Here is a 24,696-nt window from a genome sequence, read left to right as displayed (position 1 = left end):
TTTACCATGTGTACCAGAATGGCAGCATTATAACCCCAAGCCGGAAAAAACCTAAATGAGTAAATTGTGGTATATACATACAATGGACTACTGTACAGTGAAAATTACAGGAATGAAAATTAACAACCTACTTCTCATAACAACATGGATGAATTAGTGATGATAAGTGAAAGAAGCCAGACTAGAAGGATACATATTGTATGATTCTATTTTTGTAATGTAAGGTTCAAAACCAGATAAAACTGTGATGTTAAAGATCAGGACAGAGATTGCCTCTGGGGAAGAGGGTGGGTATAGTGATGGGGAGAAGCCATGAAGGGGCTTCTGAGGTGCTGGTAATGTTTTATTTTTTTCCTTTGAGCGGTCGTTACAATTTGCGATAATTCATTCAGCTGTACCTTTATGAATGGTGTGCTTTTGTCGATATATGTTATACTTCAATTTAAACATTTTATTTTTAAAGATTCCTGGTATGAAGCCCTGAAATATGTCTCCAGTGGGTCCTCACGAAGAGGACGCTATGTCCTTGACGACAGGATTTAGTACAACTCGGGCTGTTTGTAACAGTGTCCCCCACGTGGGCTGAAGGCAGGACGCCAGAGAGAGAGTCTGTAAAAACCTTTCTATGAGGGATTACCCAGTTGTTTCCAGTACTTTGCTCTCTGCTGATCTGGCTCAATCTGAGGGTAAACAGAGTAGAGAAAAATGGATGGGCTGCATATCCTGCAGACAGTCCTGAAAACACGATTTTTTTCTCAACTGAGTTTTTGCTGAGTATTGGATGGGAGAGAAATGGAGATTATAGACTCTGACAGGAACTTGGAGGACAGATACATTCTACTGCCACGTAAGGACAGATCTAAATGTTTTAACCCTTAAGTGAGTTGGAAGGAAGATTGATGTCCCCATATGAAGTCTAACAGGTCACTGAGAATAGAAGCCCATCTCCCTGTGACAGGGAGGTAGGGGCAAGGTGACATAGGTAATACTGTATTTCATTAACTCTAAGATAGATATTTTCCACCCACATTTTAACATTTTAAAAATTAGAATGTATTTTACAGTTGATGTGTCATAATTGAGTTGGCAGTGTTTTTTTCTTACAAAACTAGAATCCATCTTATAATCTGATGGCATCTTAGATTCAATTAAATAAGTCACTGCCTTCAATATTGTTCCTCTTTTCAAGCCTCGATATCTCCAGCTACTTGGAGGTGATAGTTCAAATATATTTTAAATCTAAATTTTGCTTGGGACCTCAGGAATCATTGACTTCCCTATCCGCCCCCCCGCACACCCCACTTCTATCACATTCGTTTCCTAGGAGCCAGCCATAGAAGGAATATTTGGATGAACGTATCAAATGATTTGCATAAGCAAAATGATTGCTTATGTGGATGGTAACTGGATTCCTTCAGACTGTCCATCACTCCCCAGTATTGTTTACACTAGAAATTTCCTCTGCATGCTCTGCCTTTCCAGATAATGTTGAGGCAACTGTCGGCATAACCCATCTAAAATCAGTCTAAATGATGACGTTTTCTTGTATTTAATCATGTCAGCTTTACAACTCCTGAAGTGCTGGCACTGAGGCTCCAGGAAGAATCTGCAGACTGCAGTATGAAATAGTAAAATAAAACTTTGTCCAAACAAGGCTTGATGGAAACCAAAATGCACAGAGTTTGGAGAAGAATCCTTTGTTTTCTTTTTTTTTTTCAAATTATTCTTAAAATCCACGAGCACTTTTTTCTTTATTTGGTTGGAAAGCTGGAGTTTGGATCTAAAAATAAATAATTTATAATGAGAATAATTGGGCAAAACCATGAATGAGAAAGGTTAACTGTTGCTGTCCTTACTTTTAATAAAATGCCCTTGAGGTAATAGGGAGGGGCCTGGCAGGCCTCTTCCACCCACTGTGCTTTTGGAAACTCTACATCCTCTCTCCCTTTCCAGTGGCAGACCCGACCTAACAAAATCCATATCCCACTGCCACTTCACTGCAGGAAGCAAATCATATCCATTAATTCACATTAAGATGCTAATAACTGATAGTGGTTTGAGGTATTATCTGTCCCGAATATATTTGCATTAAAAAATATACAATTGATTCATGTCCGTTGCTGAAAAATGGAAAATCCAGATAAGCAAAAAGAAAAAAATAATCATTACCCCCAGTATCATCAGACAGAACCACTGTTACAAATTTAGTTTCCATTTCTCAAGCTCTTGTCTGTGCTTGTATTAACATTTGGGGGAGGCTTTTAACATTTGAAGAAGGACTTTAACCTCCCCCCTTCTTTCCTCTCTGTCCCTTGCCCCAGATTTATCATCTAAGAAGTAGCAGTTGTACATATACACACAAAACCGACCGGATAGTATTACAGAACATGCTCCCATTCTTGAGAAATTCATGCGCTTATAGAGGTTGATAGGTAGCAGTTATCGTTTATTTTGTTTATGTCCACACAGATCAAGTTGACATCTTAAAATATTGGATTGGCCACCTCCCAACTCTTCAAGGGAGGGATCCAGTATGCTGAGCGTGCTGCAGTGTTACTTTTTAGGTGTTTAATCCCTTCCCCTCCAGAAGCCTTCCCTCAGTCCCCCAGGAGTCAGAAGGGGGAGGACTCTGAATTCCCGTAGCCCTTGCCTGTGTCACTTAAGTGGCCCTGTATTGTTTTGTTATTTTTGACATCCACCTTCCCAGCTACACAGGGGCCCCTCAAGGCCATGCTTAGAATCCTAGAATCATGTGTTGTTTAAAGGGGCCTTGGACAGGTCCAGTTCATATACGAGGAGACTGAGGCTCAGAGGGGTTAGATAACCTGCCCAAGGCTACAGAGCTTTTCAGTGAACTAGAACCTAGTTCACTTAAAAGTACTCTTTCTAGCCCAACAGTGTTAGGCATGTTCCCAGAAGCCTGCAAGCTATGAAAATTATTCAATTTTATGGAAACAAAAATTTAACCTCAGCACATTTCTGATCATCTAGGTCTATTCGTTATACTTGAGTAGGCTCTCAATTTCATTGTTTTGATTTTGTGTTTTGTATCGTCCTGTAAGTATTTTTCACTGGTTGGACCAAGTGGTCAGGTTGCAGCAGTTAACTTTAATGCTTTGGTTTTTCTAGGGGGAGGGGTGACAAAGTGGAGGACGTGCTCTCAGGGTCCCCACTTTTTCAAATTTGAGCAACACTCCAGACAGCACATAACTTCTTGTTCCCCACAAATGTGTTTGCTGATGATGCATTTTAGTTTAAAAATAAACTAAATATTCTGTCTTGGCCTCCTCATTTCTGATTCACTGTATTGTGCTGAAAGTAACTGTGAACAGGTTTTTGGCATTTCTTGGTTGCATTTTGGGAGTCGGACTGATTTTGGTCCCGGGGGTGGGGATGGGAGGGCGGGATCGAATCACTAAGAACTGGAAGCAGGAAATGGATCTCACTGGTGTGCCCCGAGTGCCCACAGTTTGAACTGTCTCCATAAAGCCAGTGCTTGTCCGGAGATGGGACCACAAATATTCATGCCCCCTGCAACAGTGACATCTGGTGGCCCTGGGGTAATAGGACAGCAGTCGAGTGGCTGATCTGTGGATTTTGATGAGATGACCTTATTCTATATATACTTGTCGCCGTAGGAGCCACTGCCCGTTCCTAGGGAGCCCCGTTTCCTCCTGTGATACACCCACCTCCAATCACCCTACACCCAGGAAGCACCTGCAGCAGTGCCTCTGCTTCCTGGGGGCACTCTCCTCCCAGGCCCCCTGGCCGCCGGGCTGGGAAGAAGTGGACTTGCCCCATCTGGCGCGTGTCAGCTGCCAGCAGCCACGTCAGGCCAGGCCTGGCCTGGATTCTGGTGTTCGAGGGCCAGTGATTTACTGCCTGCCTGGGCAGCAGGTGGCTGGGGTATTTTTAGTGTGTGGAGCCTTTACGAGTGGGATTGGGTGTGGGCAGGAGGCAGCGGTGAGGTCTGGGGGAGTTAGCTCTTCCAAGGTTCAAGTTGAAAGCCTCCTAATTGTGGGGGGGGGCTGTCTGTTTCCTAACCTCCTGTAGGCTTTCAGGTTCTTGGTACGTCTTCTTGAATCTGTCTGCCTTTTTCCTTTGCTTGGTCAGTTTGTAAGCATGAACTAGAGAAAGTGGAAACCTTTGGGATGCCAAGTTGTTTGGTATCTAGGAAAACACTGGGTCCTATTAACGCCCTGCACCTGTATTCATTCCACTTCAAAGCTCTTTTCTGTCCGTTGTATTATCTGATCCTCACGATAATCCCTCACGCTCTGTGGACGGGGATTATCATCTTCCTTCTACAGAAGAAGAACTGGCCACGAAAGGTGAGCATCTGTCCCGCGCCACAGGGAGCACACGGGACAGAACCCGGAGCTGAGCTGTGCCGGTTTTGCCGCTAAGCGGTGCTGAGTTCGAACCCACTGCCCCGGCTCACGTGCCGTGGGATTTGGGGCCCAGCTGCTTGGCTCCTGAGTCTCCTTATCCAGAAACGGAGTCGTGGTACCTGGCACACACTCCTGTGAGGATGAGCACATATCAAACACTCCACCCGCTGTTCTGATCCAAGTAAACGCTTCCACGTTTATTTAGCTTTTGACTGGGTCTGTTGTCCAGGTTCTGAACATACGACATCGCCGCTGCCTCCGTGTGAGAGACAATCTCAGAATCAGCAATTAAACGTTCCAGGCGCCCAGGCCTGGAGCAGAGCAACCGGCCGAAACCTGGGGCTTCTGAGCAGGCACATCACAGAGCATAAAAGGTAAAAATTAAGAAGCCTGTGGGCCGGGAGGCTTTGTCCGTCTGACCATCTGAGACCGAGTTTGAGTTACTTTCCCGCTGCTGCTACTTGGTGGCCTCGGGGCTTTTGTGATTCCTTGTCCTCGGAATCTTTTTGTTTCCTTTCTAAGGAAACATTCTGCTTGTGCAGAGAAGAGGCATTTTTGTCAGCACCTGGATGGAACGTTGTCAGCACCCGGAGAGACCAGAGGAAACTGGGAAAACAGGTGACAGAGCCTCCTGCGGTGCGGGAGCTGGAAACAGCTACGACTGTGAGTTGCCGACTCCTGCATTTCACCCAGACCAGCTGAGCTGGACCCCTGGGGTTGTCCTCTCCGCGGCTGCCCCTCCCATGTCCAGAGACAAGCCTGACAAGGCCTGAGCCTCGAGGTCTATCCCCAGTTGGGGGATAGGGCCGCTGCCAGGCTGATCTTAGTTTTGGGTGGGGCTGCCATGGGTCTGTGGGCCCACTGGGCCCCAGCCTCCCAGCTGGGTGCCTGGGTACCTTAGAGCTGGACCTCTGCCTCCGTGGCTTTGTGTAGGTAGCACTTCAGTTTGCCATGGGGATAGAATCTGTCGTGAACCTCAGTTTATTTGCCTGTTGGCCCTGAAACTCTAAGTGGTGTTAGAGGGGCTTGGCGGTGGTGGTGGAGGTGACACGTGGGAACCAGGTCTTTTTCCTGTTGGTTCCGGCTTCAGTAGTTCAGTAAGAAAGCGTCGTCAGTAGTTCACTAGTCTGAAGTCACGTTCTGTGTTGAAAGGGTTCCGTGGTCATGATGAAAAGTGCTATACCCTGCCCCCGCCTGCCTTGCTTTAGAGAGCGCCTATTCCCATCATCGTATTCAGGGCTCTGAGATGTCCTACAGTGGAGAAACCTGTGTAATTCCATTAAGCCCACGTTTCTCAAGCTTGTCGGACCATGGAACCCTCTTTTCAGGCCAGTAGCCCTTCGCAACCTTCAGAGCTAGTGTTTCACAGATCCTACCTTGGGAAGCACGGGCACAAACCATGCCACGGCCATGAGAGCTGAGAGCCGTGAGAGCTGTCAGCTGCCTTAACTCGTGGCTGCATCCACCCCCGATGACACCTCCTCGGACACTGATCCCTCCTGAAAGCGAACCTTAGCTCATCCCATCATGAGTCAGCCCCGCCTGGCCCATCTCCCCACTGCTAATCCCACTCAGCCCTGGCTTTCTACCACCTCCCAGTTGGCCTGGTAGCTGAGCCGTCATGCGGCAGCAGGTGGGGGAGGATTCCCCTGTGTCTCCAAATCCTCCCAGAGATGCCACAGCCATCTCCCCCGTCCCTGCCCCCATCCACACCCAGAGGTGCCGCTCACCTCGAGGCCAGGAGCCCCTTGGGCGGCGATCTTCTTGCTTTTCCCTCCTTTCCTCCCTTCTGGTTCCTCAGCCTGTGCTTCCCCACATCTGCTTAGAGCGCCCTGGGCCTGGGAGGAGCCTTTTATTAAGTGAACCCGTCCCACACACAGCCTCAGTCCTGATTTGGAAGACTTCAGCCCTGGCTACCCTGGCCATTCTGAGAATGTATTACCCTATTTTTTATCTTAAATCCAAGCAAGATGTCAACCAGAGTCCTTGAATCTACCTGTCCTTCATCCCTGGTTTCCCTCCTCTTCACATCCCCAGACCCCCAAGTTTCGGTGGAGTCTCTCCCAGCTGGCAGCCCCATTCCAAGCAGAGGAGACACTGCAGTCAGGACGAGGGTGGTTTGTTACAGGACTGGGTGAGATTAAATCCCAGGGGGTCCTGCCCAGCTAAGGTGCATTTTCCCCTGTGCGTTATGATGTTTTCCTCCTCTCTGCTTTGGTCAACGTCCTACAGGAGTCACTGCTTTGAATCCATTCTGGGATCTCTGGCTTTTAGAACCCATTGCCTGCTCCTCATTCTTTACTGAAACCTGCTCTCAGCATAGCATTGATCAGTACATTCCCATTAAGTTAGAATCAGCTAAACACCCCCAAGATGGGAGAGAGTTCTGTGGGCAGGGACTCCTCCTGGGAGCATGTGAAATTGGGAAACTAAGGAATCTAAGAAGTCTAATATGCAATTTCACACAACTTATAACTGAGAAGTAGCCATTGTCACCGCACACTCACCCTCAACATCTAGGGGTGCATATCCCCCCGGCGTGGCCACATTTATGTTAGACTGTCTTCAGTAAAAAGTGTCAAAGCATATGCTAAGTAAGTAGGACATCTCTGTCATCCACCACACCTGTCTGAGGTTAAAAGTTCTTTTCCTTAACTCGTAAATGATTAAAGACTCAAGCTCTTTTTATGATTTGACCTTGGGATACCACCCCTGAGCATTATTTTATAAACCTGTGAAATCTTGGTATAAAACTGTAGATAGGTGGTTTCCAACATTTAGTGCCTGTGTTAGTCACCCAGCACTGAGGGGGAAAAAAACCACAGAAATCTTCTCAGTGGCATATGCAGCAATAATCGTTTGTCTCCAGAGCTCTGTGGGTCATCCGGGATTTGACTGATCCAGGCTGGGCTCAGCTGGTCGACTCTGCTAAGGCTGCAGTGGCTCAGTGGCTCTGCTACTCACTTCAGGTCTCTGGACCACTCGGTGGTTTTGCGCTACATGCCTCTCATCCTATCCTCCTTAGACAGCAGTTTAGCTGAAGCTTGTTCTTCTGATGGCAGAGGCAGAAGAGGGTAAACCCCAGTGTGCAAGCACTTTTCAAACCCCTGCTTGTGTCCGTCTACTGACATCCCATTGGCAAAGAAAGTCATATGACCAACCCCAGTATCGACAAAGAAGGACATTCCATCCATGATGAAGCCATAGCAAGTGTGTGGATGGAGAAAGGAGTGAAGAATTGGGGCCAATAATACCACCATGCTCACCTGTGGCACACAGGGACGAGATGAAGGGTTTCTTCTGCCAATTGCTGCTAGCAGAGTTCTGTTGCAACAAAGATGCTACAGGGAGCCTAGCAGTTGGGGGAAACTTCTGAAGGTTAAACAGCCCACAGGCTCCCTGTGACCAGAGAACCAGGTGACCATCCTGATCAGTCCAACTCAGGTTCTGGTGGGGGTGGGTAGCCCAGGAGCCCAAATGAGGAGAGAGTAGGCAACGGAAGTGCAGAGAGTGGTGCGGCCACCAAAGTGCCCTTCCACGGCTAAGGGTGCGAACCGTTATGCTCTGACATACAGATGCCAAGGAAAGCACTGAGGAGGTCAGAACTGGGGCCAGCCAGGGGAAGACCAGCTTTACCCAAAATCAGAGCAGGAAGGAATACCAAATAGGCAAGGTTGAGACCCTGACTCGAGCCTACAGTTAGTTGGGTTTATACGCTTAAATTAACCATTGGGTAAGCAAGGTTACCCGTGATGTCCTGGTTGCTCATGCCTTATTTATTTATTATTTAAAATGTAGTTTTTATTTATTTTACTTTTTAAAATTTATTTGTTTTTGGCTGCGTTGGGTCTTCGTTGCTGCGCACAGGCTTTCTCTAGTTGTGGCGAGCGGGGGCTACTCTCGTTGTGGTGCGTGGGCTTCTCATTGCGGTGGCTTCTCTGGTTGCAGAGCACAGGCCCTAGGCGCGCGAGCTTCAGTAGTTGTGGCTCGTGGGCTTTAGAGCGCAGGCTCAGTAGTTGTGGCGCACGGGCTTAGTTGCTCTGCGGCATGTGGGATCCTCCTGGGCCAGGGATCAAACCTGTGTCCCCTGCACTGGCAGGCAGATTCTTAGCCACTGCGCCACCAGGTAAGTCCCTAGTTTTTATTTTTTTATTTTTTATTTATTTATTTTTTTCCTAGTTTTTATTTTTATAAAAATAACCAGGTATCTAGTTTAAGAAGTGAAATAAAAACAGAGGCTTATAATGGAAAACAACAGTCTTCTGCTCATCCCTACTAAGCCCTGACTGCTTCTCCCCAGAAACAACTGTTTTAGCTGTGCCTTCTTATCTTTTCCCTACATTTTTTTTCCAAATTTGTGTGGCTGTTTCTTGATTTTTCAACCTTAGACATAATCTTTTTCTCTTCCTACCTTGGAAAATGAGAATTTAACTCTCTTACATTCTCCCCCATGCTCTACCCACACACATATATTTCCCTTCCCCGCATCTTCCCAATATAGATATTTTGGTTAAATGAATATTTTAGTATTTACATTATTATGACTTATGTAAAAAATTTTCACAACTGAGCCATTTAGTATACTGTGATTACAAAAAGTGCAACTTTCGTTTCCCTAGGAGCTTTTTTCTTTTTTTTTTTTTGGTCTGTTTGCTTGGTTTTCTACATACTTATCAATAATACAACCCTAGAGGGACTTCCCTGGTGGCACAGTGGTTAAGAATCCGCCTGCCAGTGCAGGGGACACAGGTTCGAGCCCTAGTCCGGGAAGATCCCACATGCTGTGGAGGAACTAAGCCCGCGAGCCACCACTACTGAGCCCATGTGCCACAACTACTGAAGCCGGCGCGCCTAAAGCCCGTGCTCCGCAACAAGAGAAGCCACTGCAATGAGAAACCAGTGCACCACAACGAAGAGTAGCCCCCGCTCACCACAACTAGAGAAAGCCCGCACGCAGCAATGAAGACCCAACGCAGCCAAAAATAAATAATAAATAAAAAATACAACCCTAGACTGTCAAAACTGAAAATTTCACTGATACAATCAAACAGATAAGATAAACTATTGGGTTTTTTGGTTCGTTTGAGACATCCTTCTGGGAATGTTGTTCTGAAAACTCCTTTGCTTCCCTCTGGTGGCGAATTCCACATTGCCTGCATCCCAGGTGTCCATTTTGGTTTATTCTCTTGAGGGAGCATGACTACCAATAGCCTTCTGATAAAAGAAGCATGTGTTCTTGTTTGTTTGAAAATGTCATTATTCTATCTTCATGATTGATAACTAGATTGGGTGTAAAATTCTGTGTTGGAAATAATTTTCCCTCGGAATGTTTTAGCTTTTCTTTTTTATTTTGTTTTGCGGTACGCAGGCCCCTCACTGTTGTGGCCTCTCCCGTTGTGGAGCACAGTCTCCGGACGTGCAGGCTCAGCAGCCATAGCTCACGGGCCCAGTCGCTCCGCGGCATGTGGGATCCTCCCAGACCAGGGCACGAATCCGTGTCCCCTGCATCGGCAGGCAGACTCTCAACCACTGCACCACCAGGGAAGCCCTAACTTTTCATTTGGAAATAATTCTAGGCTTACAGAAAAGTCCAAAAACATTACAGAGCTCTATCTAGTGCCTTTACCCAGCTTCCCCTAATGGTAACATCTTACATAGCTATAGTACAGTGATCAAAATTAAGAAATTAACTAAAAAAAAGGAAAGAAAAGAAGTTAACTCTGATGTACTTCTCAGGGTACAACATCAAAAAAAAAAAAAAAAGCAAGTAAGTAATTAACGTTGCCACACTACTGTTAACAAAGTGACAGACTTTGGATCTCACCAGTTTTTCCAGTAGTGTCGTTTTACTTTTCCAAGATCCAATCCAGGATCTCACATTATATTTAGCTGCTGAATCTTCTTCATCTCCTACATCTAGAACACATCCTCAGTCTGTCTTTAACAATTTCGAAGAATACTGGTCAATTATTTTGTAGAATGTCCCTCAGTTTGGATTTGTCTGATATTTTCTCATGATTAAATTGAGGTTATGGATTTGGGGCAAGAATACCACAGAGATGATGTGTCCATCTGAGTGCATCCTATCAGGGGTACATGATGGTGCTGTGTACTACTCAGGGTATTCATCTTGATCACTTGGCTAAGTAGTTTAGGCCAGGCTTCTCACTGTCAAGTTACCATTTTTCCTTTTATAATGAGTAAATATATTGGTAGACATAATTTAAGACTATGCAAATATCTTGTTTATCCTCAAACTTTCACCTACAGATTTTAGCATCCATTGGTGAATCTTGCCTACAATTATTACTGTAATGTTCTTAATGATAATTTTCTATTTCTCTCATTTCTTTTACATTTATTAATGAAATTCTTTTGTAAGATAGAGCTGTCCCTTCTCCTCCATGTACTTAGTCATTCATTTATTTACTTGTATCAAAATGGACTCATAGATATTTATTTTATTCTAGAGGTTATAGTACAATTTTATTGTTCAAATTGCCTTCTGAATTTTGAAGGCTTTGCTCTGTTATCCTTTGGATTTCAGTATTACTATTAAGAAGTTTAATAGTAGCCTGATTCTTGACCTTTCATAGTGACCCATTTTTCTTTTTTAGGATGTTCTGAAATTTTACAGTATTGTGCTTTTTTGTTTATCTTTATAACATGCATTTGTATTGGGCACTCCATAGACCCTTTCAAGCTGGAAACTCATGTGTTTTGGGGAAATGTTCATATTTTATTTATTTGTCTGATAATTCACCCCCTCTACTTTTCCCTTCTCTTTTTTTTTTTTTTTTTTTTGTGTGGGATACCCATTATTCTGATGCAAAACTTTTGGACTAATCCTCTAGTTTTCTTATGTTTTAATTTCCAATTTTTCATCCTTAATCTTTTTATTCTACTTTTTAGGAGACTTTTGTTTCTACTTTATCTTCCAACTTTGTACTGGATTTTTCAGTGGAGATTTCCAAGAGCTCTTTCTTGCTTTCTAAATATTTTTTATAGCCATCTAGCTTCATGGCTGTGATATTTTCCCTTATTTCTAAGGAGATTTGCCATTTGGGGGAAGTTTTCTTTTGCTTCCTGCAGTGATCACTCTTTCCTCTGAGTTGTTTTTTTCCTGCTTGTTTTTGTCTCTCTCTCTTATGTTGGAGACTTTTTCTCAGTTGTCCTGTCATCCTTTATTGTCTGTTCCTGCAAGGCGTTGAGCAGGATATTCACACTGTGTCAGGTATTACCCAAGGTCCCTTCACGTTGGAGTGATCCAGCAGCCACTGCCTTTACCAAGACGTGGAGCTTTGCTTCCCCACTAGTGAGATAAGCAGAAGTTGTCTCCTGATGAGATGCAGCATGAAGTAGAGAATGTTACCTATGTGTCTTACCAAAAACATCTGATCTGAATCTAATCGCACCTTTAGATCTAACTTCCACTTGACAGGATTTACAAGAGATGTGGGGACAAGTTCAAAGACAGAAGACCCAATCAGACAAATCAGCTGTGAGACACTTCTTCAGTTAATGGCCTGGTCCCTTCAAAAAGTCAACATTGTGGGGCAAACAAAAGGAAAGAGGACTGTTCTAGGAAGGAGAATAAAGAGACGTAATAACCAAATGCAATGAGATTCTAGGGACAGTGGGGGAAATTTGAATGGATTGAATGGATTTTGAATTTTAAATGGATTTAATATTAGAATATATTTGGAAGCTTTTTTTTTTTTTTTTTTTTTTTTTTTTTTTGCGGTACGTGGGCCTCTCACTGTTGTGGCCTCTCCCGTTGTGGAGCACAGGCCCCAGACGCACAGGCTCAGTGGCCATGGCTCACGGGCCCAGCCGCTCTGCGGCATGTGGGATCTTCCCTGACTGGGGCACCCGTGTCCCCTGCATCGGCAGGCGTCACCAGGGAAGCCCTGGAAGCTATTTTAAATTTTCTTAGGTGTGATGCATTTGGGTTATATAAGATCCTTATTCTTTGAATAGAGATACTGAAATATGTAGAGGTGAAATATCATAATGTCTGCAGTCATTTTCAAATGGTTCAGAAAATACTGTACGTACACCTATATCTAAAGATAAAGCATATATGTTAAAATATCAACAATTGTAGAACTTAAGAGGTGGGTATATGGGTGTTCATTATAGTATTTTTAAAATTTTTCTATATGTTTACATTTTTCCGTGATAAAAATGTAGGTGGAGGAAGGAGGGAGATACCAAAAAGCTGCTAGAAGTTTGTGTGAGTCCTGGTACATGGGCAGGAAGGGCTCCTCAACTGGTGAGGCAACTGTTTCATCCAGAGACCTTCACATGTCAGTGTTGTGTGTCTTCTCTCCAGCCAGTCAGTTCCCGGAGAGGGGCTCCCAGTGCCTGCCTCAGTGTGTAAACCTCACGGCCAGCCCCTGCGAGCTGAATGGAGAAGGGGTCCAGGCAGCCTCTCCAGTCAGTTCACAGACTTTGACGGAACTTTTTCATGGATGTCTCACCCCATCCCCAACTGGGCAATGCCTCCAGAGAATAAACTGAAGGTATCCTACCAGGGAGCAGAGGGGCAGTCGCCTGGGCTGAGTAAAATAGGGGAAGGAGCCTGAGAGTATGTCTCTTCATACAGACTTTCCACCAGTTCTGCTTCCTGCCCCACTTTGTTGCTGCTTGATATCCCAAGTCCTGAGATCCCCTGGGGTTTGGGTCAGAAGGGCTTGCTAATCGCGGTGAGGCTGTGTAGAGCATGGTTTGTGGGCCACACCCCTGCAGAGGTTCACATTCTGCCGTGTGACCTGGGACAAGTTATTTAACTTCTCTATGCCTCACCTGCAAAATCAGGTTACAAACTTTCACATTGTTGGGGGATTACGTAAGCTAACACACCTTCAACATTTAGACCAGTGCCCGATACAGAGTTAAGTCCTTTGACTAACACACACACACACACACACACACACACACACACACACACACACACACACACACACACACCTCCCAGCCCCCACCAACTTAGGTTTCTACTTTCTCTGATCTGTGAGGTCTCTTTGTATCTTCTGTAATTTTAGTGCTATCTCAAGCCTGCTATATGCACTTCGGCTTTCTTTTTCCTTGTGGGGTTTGGCCTTTTTTAAAAAAATCCCTTTACTGTCCCTCCAGTCAGGTTTGGGGAGTTAGCAGAGTTACATGTATGTGTGCATTTCACAACATCAAACCACAAGTCTCAACAGCTTTCTTTCTTTCTTTGTCTCTCCTAAAGCCCCCCTTCCATACATTCATCATATTCTAGCCTGAACTCACAGAGTGTTGCAGGCAGAGCCAGGGGAGTGAACGCCAGGCTTCTTAGATCGGAACCAGCTCCTAATGTTCTATCTAGAAAATGCTGAGAAGCACCTCAGGATAAACCTGCTGGTTGAGTGTTCCATGAGCTCCTTTCCGGAATCTCCTGAGTCACCATCACTGGCAGAGGGGAAGGAAGGGTTTGTGGTGGAGCCACCCTGAAGCTTGTGTAAGAAGCTGTGGCCCATGGCTGTGTCAGCACCAAACAGCCAGCAGGCTTCTCGCCCCCCCACCCAGAGCTCCTGATTCCTAGGGGTCACCCGATCGACCTAGAGAACTTGATCCTGTCTTCACAGTGGTAGAAGGGGCACCTTTGTGAATGACTTGCTTGAAGAGTTTGGAATGCTGGTTTAAAAGAAAGAATTCCTCCCCAGGTAGGATTAGGCCTACGGAGTTTTGTGATCCTCTTCTGCCTGGGTCATGACGTTGCCCTTTTAAACTCAGAAGCCCCACTTGAAGTGTAGGATACATTTGAGGGAGAGTGGCTTCTCCAGTTACATCTGAAGCCGCCTTCTGGCTGGTCGTCCCTTGGACTTTAGGGCTTTCTACTGAACGGTGATAAAGAGCTTGGGCCGCTTATTTCCATTTTCCATTCCCCTCCCGACCCCAGATCCATTCTGCAGACCTGCCTGCTCTATTCCGTGCCCTGGGAAGGCAACTGCTGATAGAGACACTGGACTGAGATGAGAGGGTGGGAGGAAGAAGAGGCCAGATGATTCTCCGCCCACTCTCAGCCTAAAGGGGTGCTCCTGGCCCAGCCCCCTAGTTCTGCACTCCCTGGCTCGAGGCCACCTTTTCCAAGTGCCTGAGAAGATGGTGGTCCACACACCTAGACCCTCCCTCCTGGACCTTCTTTCTGCATACAGTAGGTCCTTGCTGTGTGTACAGTGAGGGGGGCGGGCACGTTCATCCCAGCCTCAGGCAATCTGTGAAGTCTGGTTCATTCCTTTTTGGCAGCCCCCGGCTCCGCGACCACACTTTTTTTTCTTTTAGCTGCATCACAAGGCATGTGGGATCTCCTTTCCCTCATCAGGGATGGAACCCATGCCCCCTGCATTGGGAGCGCAGAGTCTTAACAACTGGACCTCTAGGGAAGTTCCCCCACCTCCTATACTTCTTTCAGCCGTTCTCAACATTTAGCTTTGCTTCCTTTACACAACCTCTTCTGAAAAGACCCTGACAATTCATTCACATTACAATGCCAATAACTATCCCTGCTACCTTTCTTCTAGGGATATTTTCTTTGAAAAACCGAAGTCCAAGGGATGAATCTGTAACTGTTGAATTTCAGAGAGGAATAGAATTGAGGGTGGGATTCAACCCCCCATCTTCTCAAATCATTCGTCTGTCTATTCAGTCCACCAGGCTTTGCAACGGGAGGGTGCATTTAAAGTGCGTGGAAGAGATACTAACTCTGGGCTTTGGCTACTCGAATTAAACGTGCTCTGGCGTGGGAAGGCCAGGGGAGAAGCTCTAGAATGGGGATGTTAAATAGAAGTGGTAGGGAAGAGGGTAGAGGCTAAGTGTCCAGAGTTCAGACATCAGAAGAGCAGTCTAGGGCTCTGCACCCCTAACCCCTGTACCCTTCCACCAGCCTTGGCCCCCTCTTCACCCCAGAACAAGTCTGAGTCTGGAGAATTCTGAGGGTGGGAGAGGGATCTGCAAGAAAAGCCTGGGCCCCCAGAACTTGGCTTCATTTGCATTTGTAGCGTGCTTCAGTGTGACAATATTAACCGCTGTCCCTTATTGAAAGCTAGACTGTATGTCGAGGGCAGGGACAGTGCCTGTATCTCCTCCATCCTTGTAGCCCTTGCACATTGCTCAGTGTTTTGCACATAGTAGGTGCTCAAGAGATACAAGCTGCCTTGATGAACACATTATCTCGCTGAATTCTCATAAGAACTTTGCGAGGTGCCCCCTATTATCACTCCCATTCTGTAGATGAGGTGGCTGGGGCGTAGTTGGGTTAAATAATTTGCCCAGTTGGTGAGTTATAGAGTTCCTGTTCTAGTCCGTTCTGACTGACTTCAAGGCCAGACTCGAAGCCTGTGGGCACAGGCCAAGCGCATTTAGACGGCACCAACTTGAGCAGAGGATGGGGTTGCGTCTCCATCTTGGTAGCAATTCTCTCATGGAAGAATTTTCATAACCCTGAAAATCCTTATATATGTTTCTCTGAATCCTTTATATTTCTCCTCCAGGCTAAACCAACGCTTAGTGCCATATGAAATTGAAGTTTGTGGAATATGAAAAAAGGTAGAACAAACATTGCAAAATGATATGGTGTCATGTTCATAATCCGGAGATAATTTTTAATAATGTTGCCTCCTTTTTTGGGAAGAATTGGAAGTGCTTTGATGAGAATTAATTAGTTTAGGTTTGTAATTTCATGCTTGAAGTAAGCTGCAAAAATGCCCATGGGTCCCAGGTTGCTGGAGGGGACCAGGGTGAGGGAGAAGGATTCATTATTAGGTTTTTAGCTTGAAATCTGAGGCAGAACAATACCATTTCTCATGGAAAAATTTTAAATACTTTTCCATAGCCAAATTTCCTTGGGGGTGAATATATCAGAGGAGTGGAAATCAAGACAATGAGGTAAAAATAAAAGACTCCTTTTTTCCTTTCTAAAATTATTTTGTTTTTCCTGAGCCACTGCTTTTACGAGACGTGTGGGAAGGGAATACAGGGGTAACACTTCAGTGCACCGAGAAATGCTTCTCTCGGTGAGTTCAGAGGCAATCACAGGATTCTGATCACAGGTTTCCATAATCCTGTGGGAGAGGAGTGCCACAGGTATCATTCCTAATTAAGTGCCCTCCAAAACCTTCTAGGAGGCATTCGGGGTGATTACTCTTCACCCATGTCTTGTTACTAATCATGGGTGTGATCAGGAGCTCACAGAGCCAGGCCAATGGGATCTGTTAGGAAAAGAGAATTAAAAACAAATCTGCCAACCCAGCAAACCTTCTCCACAAAGGTAGGAGAGAAAGAAAACAGTTTTGTTATTGAATAGGCATCAAACCAGAATGCGATGTGCAGCACAGGCAATCAGCTAAGAGACTGCAGAGACAGACAGGAATCTCAGCCTTTTGTACAGGCAGGCAGACACAGGCCCTTACCTACACAATAACAACCAGTCCTCACACCAAGTTCATCCTGGATTTGCCTGGTAATTGGGGTCACCATCTGTGTTACCTAATTGGCTTTAACCTAAAGAAAAACCAGCTTCTCCTATCTTTATGACAGGAGGTAGTTTTGCAACAAGGAGCAAGGCTCCCACCCTCCCACAGAGATGGGAGAGGGGCCCTATCTCCCTTGATGATGGCATTTCAAAGGGATGGCTCCCTGGTCCTTGAGAAAGACAGTCCTAAAGCTGGCAGGAGTCTGAGTTAGCTTTTTAAAAACTTTACATACCTTTCAAAGAGACAGAGAAAAGAACTTAGAGTTACCAGTTTTCTCAAGTGAATGCTCTAAAAAGAGGGAGGAAGGAGAAGCATCTTCCCTTATTTTCAACAGGGAGAGCTAAGCCTCTTATTTTTCATCTGTATTTGCCCTTTCAGGCCCAAGAAATGGCAGGAATGGGATCCCCATCTCCCGCTCACTCAGGGACTCTCCCACCTTGACCCAGGCTCTGTGGCAAGAGGCACAGCCTGGACAATCTCATTGCTTGACTGCCTTGCCTCTGTCCATCTTTGGGGCTGGGGCTTCTGGAAGGGAGCAGTACCCCGCTGGTGTTGAGTTGCATCAGGTGGGTTCTGGGGAAAGTACGAGTCTTTTGTGAGGTGACCTCACCGTACCACCTGAGGTTGCAGCCAGGACACTTGAGGTGTCGTGCATTCTAAAATCTGCCTGGAGGACGGACACTTCCCTGGTGGTGCAGTGGTTAAGAATCTGCCTGCCAGTGCTGGGGACATGGGTTTGATCCCTGGTCCGGGAAGATCCCACATGCCGCGGAGGAACTAAGGCCGTGCGCCACAACTACTGAGCCTGTGCTCTAGAGCCTGGGAGCCACAGCTACTGCGCCCATGTGCCACAACTACTGAAGCCCGTGCACGCCTAGAGCCCGTGCTCCGCGACAAGAGAAGCCACCGCAATGAGAAGCCCACGCTCAGCAATGAAGAGCAGTCCCCCGCTCACCGCAACTAGAGAAAGCCCGCACGCAGCAATGAAGACCCAATGCAGCCAAAAATAATTAATTAGTTAAAAAAAAAAAAAACCTGGAGAGCGAGAAGGAAGGCAAGGTCCCAGCTCACCACGTGCTGAGGATGGGGGCCTAGCCCACTTTAAAGAACACAGCTTCCCCCAGCCCCAGTGGGAGGAGATGAGTGTGGAAATCTGTGAGGATGGACAGCTGAAACCCAAAACTCAGCAGGACCAAACTAAACCCCAACTCCTGCAGTTCTTACTTTCACCAAAGGATTGCTTCTATCCAAGAGGGGAAGGAGAAACATCTTCAGAATCAATGAGTCAGAAAGGGAGGAACTCAACCCATATTCAAAGGGGTAATCAGCTCTCCAACGTGGAACAAATCTCACTCTATACAGTGTTTGCGGAGAAGAAAACCAGATTCCTTTATATATAAGGAGGAAACAGATTCGTGCTTTTCAGCCACATCTGCTCACGCACCTCCTCACTCCCGCTCATGGGTTAACGGGAGGCTGATGGACCTGAAAGGTGTGGGTGAATTGGAACACGCAAAATACCCCTCTCATAAGGAGAGCACCTTTTAAAAAACAAAACAGAAGGCATGATTTGTTTCTTGCTAAGCTTCCCTGTGCTGTAGCTCTGTGATATAAGTACCTGTATACGTACATATGTGTATGTTTCTCTCTGAGCAGAAGAGCAGGAGGGAAGCCCCTCTGTCTGCCCCCACCATGTCCCTGGCGGGCTCTGGCTTGCCTTGGGTGGGGAGGCAAGGGCTGAGGCTACCCTACTGGCCCCTGACTGCCCTCCCCTTCAGTTGGCAGTGGCCATGGGAGTGGAATTCCCAGTCCTACGGGCCAGCTTTGTCCCGTTGCTACTCTTGCTCCCGGCAGGCAAGGCCAGCTACCCCATGGTCTTCAGGGAAGTTTCTGAAAGAGGATGGGATTTCACCCTCCTTCCAGAGCCAACATTACTGGAATGGGAGAAGGAAGGATGAAAGAACTGGAGAGGGCAAAGCCAGGCCACTGCCTGTGTGCCATGGAGCATCCTCACCTCCTCCCTGGCACTGGCTCTGGGCCCTGTGTCTGCTCTCTCTGGCCACCTCTGTGGGCTCAGCCTTTCCCAGGGACCCTGGCAGATGCCTAGTGACATGGCAGATGGACCCTTTTCCACTGTGGAGTCATAAGTGTTGGGTAAACTATAATCAAAAATAATTGTTTTAATGTAGGCTGCCCTTGAGCAAAAAAAAAGGAAATCCTCAAGTGGCAGAAACCAGTTGAAGAGGGAAACCACAGCTGAAGCAGTTGAGTGAAGCCTGGAGTCCAGGGGGATCTTAGAGGAGCCCAATTTAGGCTCGAGGGACCAGGCTGTAGTCATAGCACCTGTACAGGAGATGTGGCCTCACTCTTGCTTGGAGGAGAGAAAATTTTGATCTGAGCTCAGCAAAAAAGCAAGAGCATTGAAGTGGCACCCCTTTCTTAAAAGGGGATTGGAAAATTCTGCCCGCCAGCTCAGCCAGCCATGCCAAAACAAACGGTCTATGTTGGGAGTGCAAAGAAAAACAGTTGCCTGTCAGAAACCGAATCCCTGGGGCCTGTGCCATGAATGAGCACAGAGTTCAAATTCCTACTACCTGTGAGGTCCGTGAGCCCCAAACAGAGAAACTAACATAATATTTGGTCTAAAACAATTGAAACCTCCAGGATCCTGGTAGACGCTAATGTGAAACCACTCTGTGTAAAAACTGTCATAACCCAGAGCACACGGGAGTCACACAGGAAAAACAAATCCTACTGAAGATGAGCTCACAATAAAAAATGACAAGTCATGTGAGGAAATGAGTCTCCATGAGCAGAAACCAGCAGATGCCTCCAGAGGGTCCTCAGTGCCTCAAACTCTGCAGATAACGGAACAGTCTGAAAAGAGCTATAAACACATTCGGACCCAGCATTCCAAAAGCAGGGTTCAGAGGTTCTAGCCCCTTCGCAACCTGCCCCTCCTGTGTCCACCTTCTCAGTTCATTCCAATCCCACCTGCCACACAGACTCAAAATCTTGAGCACCTTCAAGTTCTTCCTTTCTCAGCCTTTTGTCTTAAAAATGGCTCTCAATGTCCTTGCCTCCCTCTCCTCTCCTCTGTGACCATGATGGGCATCTAGCTGGGCTGTCCACTTTTCCGTCCCCAGCGTCCCCCCTTCTCTTTATTTCACCTCCACACTGCCACTAAATTAGCCTCTTAAATGGAAGCCAGATGGTTTCACTTCTCTGAGACAAACTCCTGATTATGAAAGTCTAAGCCTTCCTTAATTTGGAGCTAAACTTTCCAGTTTTGTTTCCTGTTATAATACATCCCACCCCTCACCCCAACCTCGTGTTTCAGCCTTTCTGGTTTGTTTGTCCTTCCTACACTCTCCCTCATGCCTCCAAGCTGTCTCTTCCCTCTGACTAGGCTGCTCTCCCATCTCATCTGCCTACTGAAGGTCAACCTTGGCTTCAACCTTCTAGAAGCATGATGTCGTGGGAAAATGCAGGCATCATCAGGGCTAGAATATCTGGTTTCAAATTCCAGAAATATCACTTAAGAGCAGTGCCTCAGGCAAGTCACAACCTCTCTGAGCCTCAGTGTCTAATTATATAAAATGGGAATGATCCCTACTTTGCAGAGTTGGGAGAATTAGAGATAATCTCTGTAGAGCACTGAGCACGGAACCAGCCCCAGTACGTGATCAGTAAACAGTAAACTCTCAACCTCTCCTTTTTTTTATTTTTTATTTTTTTGCAGTACGCGGGCCTCTCACTGTTGTGGCCCCTCCCGTTGTGGAGCATAGGCTCCGGACGCACAGGCTCAGCAGCCATGGCTCACGGGCCCAGCCGCTCCGCAGCATGTGGGATCTTCCTGGACTGGGGCATGAACCCGCATACCCTGCATCAGCAGGCGGACTCTCAACCACTGCGCCACCAGGGAAGCCCAACCTCTCCTTTTTTATGGGAGTCATGTCCTCCTGCTTCCCCATCTAGAGGACCATGAGGCTGGAGTCTCCGTTGTCTTTGCATCTTTGCCCTTTTCTGTGTCTAACATAGGAAGTCTTGAAACACATTGATTGACACATGGTGGAAAGAACTAGGCACACCTAACTTGATGTTAGAAGGGGAGACTTTGGGTAGAGGGACCTCTCAGATGTTGGAGTGATTGTGTCACTCCAGAGAGGGCAGAACCACCATCAGGAGTTCTAAGGAGGCTGATGGTAGCCCAGGATGGGAAGGAATATCCAAATTTAGAGCTGTTTAACACGAGAATAGGTACCAAATGGAAGTTACTTGCCATTAAAAAGTATAGAAAGCATTCCTGGGTGGAATGAGGTATAAGACCAGATCAGTGATTCTTATCTTAGGGAGTCACAGGTACCTTTGAAAGTCTCACAAAAGTTATGGATCTTCTTCCCTAGAAAAATGGCCCAAAGCGTAACATTTTGCAAATAATTTCAGGAGCTTCATGGATCTTAGGTAACGTCACCTGAAAACGCTTCGGCTTTCCCTTTCACTATTAATAGTGAGAGGTGCATTGCTGTTATACATATCTTCAAAATTCACACCTGCCATCTGGAGGTCCAGCTTCATATCTAAAGCTCATTGCCTTTTGCCACAGATTCAATACTCGGCATATTTTTTGATAAAGTGAATAAATAAATGAATGAAATCATTGATTAATCTGATCTTCAAGGAAACCTGTGTGCTTGAAGGAGAGAGAAAGAGAAGGAAAACAGAAAGAAAACAATGAAGGGTTTTAGAGAAAGACCAGTACAGGATAACAAAAAGTTGGAGAAGGGTTAATCAGGGTCAAAGAAGAGGATCAATTTTGGAAGGCCTGAACTCCTGGCCTCCGCCCAGGGCTGAGCGCCCCGTTGAACTTCTAAACCCAAGATCCTGCAGAAGCAGACTCCATCCTGCTGGCCCTGACTCCTTGCCCTCAGAGTGATGGTGACACACACCCAGGGGCTCCTGGGGAAAATCACTCATAAGATCATGCCCACGTCCAGGTGATATTCTGATTTGATTTTGAAATCTCTTTCCCTCTGTGAATTTAGGTCTTAATTATTCTGCAACCACTTTTTCTGTTATTACAATTGCTTAGTTCAGACGTGGTAATGAGTTACTAAACGAAGTATGCTGAGGTTTGCTTTTTCCCTCAGAGTATCATTATTCAAAGAATAGTTGATTTTCAACACAAACACCGGTGACAATAAGTCCCAAGAGGAAAATATGCTGTCCGAGCGCAGGGGGATTCCTTGTTTGAGAAACTGAATTTGAGATTCTCCAGGATTAGCTGGTCTTCCGATCCACATGAGCGAAGAAGACAGGCTGCTCTGCCCCGGTCAAGGCCTCTGGCTCTCCCCACAGCCTGCCCCCTGCGCGCACCTGGAGTTACAGTGGTTGTGGGATTTCAGGAGGCGCCTCAGGCTCTCCAGGGCCTCGGGCAGCCCCTCTCCGGTGAGGGCGCTGCAGCCCTGCAGCTCCCAGCAGTGCCCCTGGAACCTGTGCAAGCCCAGCCTGTCTCTGATCTCAGGCAGCGGCAGGGCGTGGGCTGCCTCCTGCTTGTTGGCCAGCACCAGGAGGGGCACGCTGGCCAGGTGGGGGTCAGCCAGGGCCTCGGTGAGCTCAGCCGCTGCCTCGGGCAAGCGGGCTTCGTCTGTGCTGTCCAGCACGAAAATGAGGATGTCCGTGCCCTCCAGGTAGTCCTTCCAGCTGGCCCTGAGCTGGCTCTGCCCCCCGACATCCCAGAGGGTCAGAGACATGTGCCCAGGGGCTTCAAGAGGCTCCACGTTGAAACCCACGGTGGGCAGGGTCTCCACCAGCTGGTCGCCCTTCAGTTTGTACAGGAGCGTGGTCTTGCCGGCCAAGTCCAGGCCTATCATCACCACCCGGGCTTCTGCCTTGTGGCCTCGGGAGTTCACAGACCCCATGGGGGCCACTGCCAGACCCTAGGGGAGAAAGGCCGGGTGCACACATCAGCCATTCTTTTCAGAAGAAACACAAATCCTTGCGGGCACATGGGAGAAGAGCTTCTACGCCCGAGTAGGAAAGTATCTTTACAGTGTCATATTTCAAACAAAGGCCTGGGCTTCGAAAGGGCAGGGAAGTAGGGGTGTGTGAGTCAGCATCCGCTGACCTATCTCTGGGGGGTGCCCGCTGCAGAGAAGAGGGCAGGGCCTCCCCCTAAAAGACACGGAATGTGGGCTCACATTCCTTGGGAGTTAAAGCAGGGAGGCACAACGAAGTTCCAGTTAAACAAACTGAAAGATGTTTCAGTTCTTGCAGGTCTGTGGCTTCTAGCCTCTGTTTTCCTCCTGTAAGCCTAAACCCCGAAGGGGAAGCTATCTTGGGGTCAGTGCACTGATGGAGGAGGGCAGTCGGCTCATGGTAACTTCTGCTTCCTTTGCCCCCCCCCCCACAGGACCAGGCCGCATCCTGTAAACAGTGCTATTTATAAATACTGTTGACCTTGGACACATGTACGGCTCGGAGCAAAGTGCTTTCCTCCAGTGTCTTACTAAGGTAAATTCCCTCCAGGACATTACACAGGTTTTTCAAGAATCTCAAATTTTAAGACTAAGACCTGTTCCCACCTTAGTCCAGGGAAAACTTGGCTGGAACAGGGGGAGAGACATCTCACACCCAGGGGAGTATATTTCAGCTGCCCCTGGAGGAAAATAAGATAGCCTCTGTTCATTCCTCATGCCAGGGGTAGAAGAGTGAAATTAAAGTTACCTCAGTGTTATTAGGCTGCGGCCGAAAGCTCCCCCTCTGTGGTGGTCTTGCACCTGCAGCCGCGCTCAGTCCTGAGAGCGAGATGGGAAACGAGTACAGTGACTGTGGCCGGTTCTCCCTTTTTGTGCTTCCTTTTCCCAGATGCTTGGGGGTGGGGCACAGGCTCCGCAGCCCCGCCCTCACCCCTGGGGCTCCCTGAGCAGAGCAGTCCTGCTGAGGATGTGCCACAAAGATGCCCCCAGCCAGGCCCAGAGCCGACTCCCCGGTTCTTGGCCGTTCAGACTCCATATGTAGGAGGGAGGGCACCCAGCTCAGCACCGTGCCGTGGTCCGCTGATCTCCTGCTGTTCCTCTCACAATCCTGGGATCCCCTCGGTGGAGAAATCTGAGAATCAGACCTCTTCCTTCAGCTCATGCCTCAGTGTGTTTCTGGTGCCTGGAGATTCTTTCATTTGCTTGTAACTATATGTGCTTAAAAACTGCCTAAGTAGGATTAAAACATTCTTAAAAAATAGGTTTAAATGTTGAAGGTAAACCAAAATAGGTATATATATATATACTGAAGGTAAACCATAAAAATCAAAAAGTTGTGTTAATGGGTAGAACTATGCGTGATTAAGCTCATTGCTTAAATTTTTTTCTTGAACAGTGTAATTATGTTTCTCCCAGTAAAAATGATGCCTTCAGAAAATAGAATTTTGAAAAAGTTGGCCAGTCAGAAGCCCTTGTTTCTGTAGCAGATTCTGATTTGCATCTGGAGCTCCAGTGATTTGGCTCTCGTAACCAATGACAGTTCTCCTTTCTGGCACATTCTTTCATTACAATGTCAAGAACCAGGTTGGGGCGTGTGATTCTCTCATCTTACCAACGAAGAAACAGGCTCAGACAGGATACATTATTTGCTCATGGTCTTGCTGAGATTTATAATTCGTCTCTTTCTCTTTCACCATGTCGTGTTACTCATGGAGAAAGTGCTTTGCAAATGGCAAACACCTTATTGTAACGGTTGTCATTAGGCTGCTATATTTTAATAGGAGGAAGCGATTGGGAAAAATCAGAAACCCGGGCGCCACTGTGTCC

At 46.8% G+C, this 24,696-nt stretch overlaps 2 protein-coding genes across 5 annotated transcripts in view; one reads left to right on the top strand and one right to left on the bottom strand.

The window, feature by feature from the left end:
* The window catches only part of EBPL (EBP like), a 95,657-nt gene that overhangs the window by 48,228 nt on the left and 22,733 nt on the right, over positions 1-24,696 (top strand). For all 3 annotated transcript variants that reach the window (XR_007473045.1, XR_007473046.1, XR_007473047.1), the window contains 3 exons: positions 4,621-4,765; positions 4,914-5,054; positions 23,304-23,404. The gene's annotated coding sequence lies outside the window, so the exon portion shown is untranslated. The remainder of the gene's footprint in view (positions 1-4,620; positions 4,766-4,913; positions 5,055-23,303; positions 23,405-24,696) is intronic.
* ARL11 (ADP ribosylation factor like GTPase 11) lies at positions 16,594-23,774 on the bottom strand. Of its 2 annotated transcripts, none has more exons than XM_004274634.4 (2): positions 23,618-23,774; positions 16,594-22,830 (listed from the first exon to the last, which is right to left on the bottom strand). In XM_004274634.4, exon 2 carries the CDS (start codon positions 22,810-22,812, stop codon positions 22,225-22,227), a length of 588 nt encoding a protein of 195 aa, XP_004274682.1. In that variant the 5' UTR covers positions 22,813-22,830; positions 23,618-23,774; the 3' UTR covers positions 16,594-22,224. The 2 variants fall into 2 exon arrangements, with proteins under 2 accessions (XP_004274682.1, XP_033292762.1); XM_033436871.2 differs by lacking the exon at positions 23,618-23,774 and adding an exon at positions 23,476-23,607.

Source organism: Orcinus orca, chromosome 18 (genome assembly GCF_937001465.1).
Source record: "Orcinus orca chromosome 18, mOrcOrc1.1, whole genome shotgun sequence".
Classification (NCBI taxonomy): domain Eukaryota; kingdom Metazoa; phylum Chordata; class Mammalia; order Artiodactyla; family Delphinidae; genus Orcinus; species Orcinus orca.
This window is presented reverse-complemented; position numbering and strand designations above follow the sequence as displayed.

Bases quoted from the DNA above. Each gene is read 5' to 3' on its own strand.
- ARL11 (XM_033436871.2), bottom strand. From the start codon at position 23,586: ATGAGGAATGAACAGAGGCTATCTTATTTTCCTCCAGGGGCAGCTGAA. The intron at 22,831-23,475 runs GTGGGAACAGGT...TTTCTCCCCTAG, and splicing joins CAAGTTTTCCCTGGACTAAG to GGTCTGGCAGTGGCCCCCAT.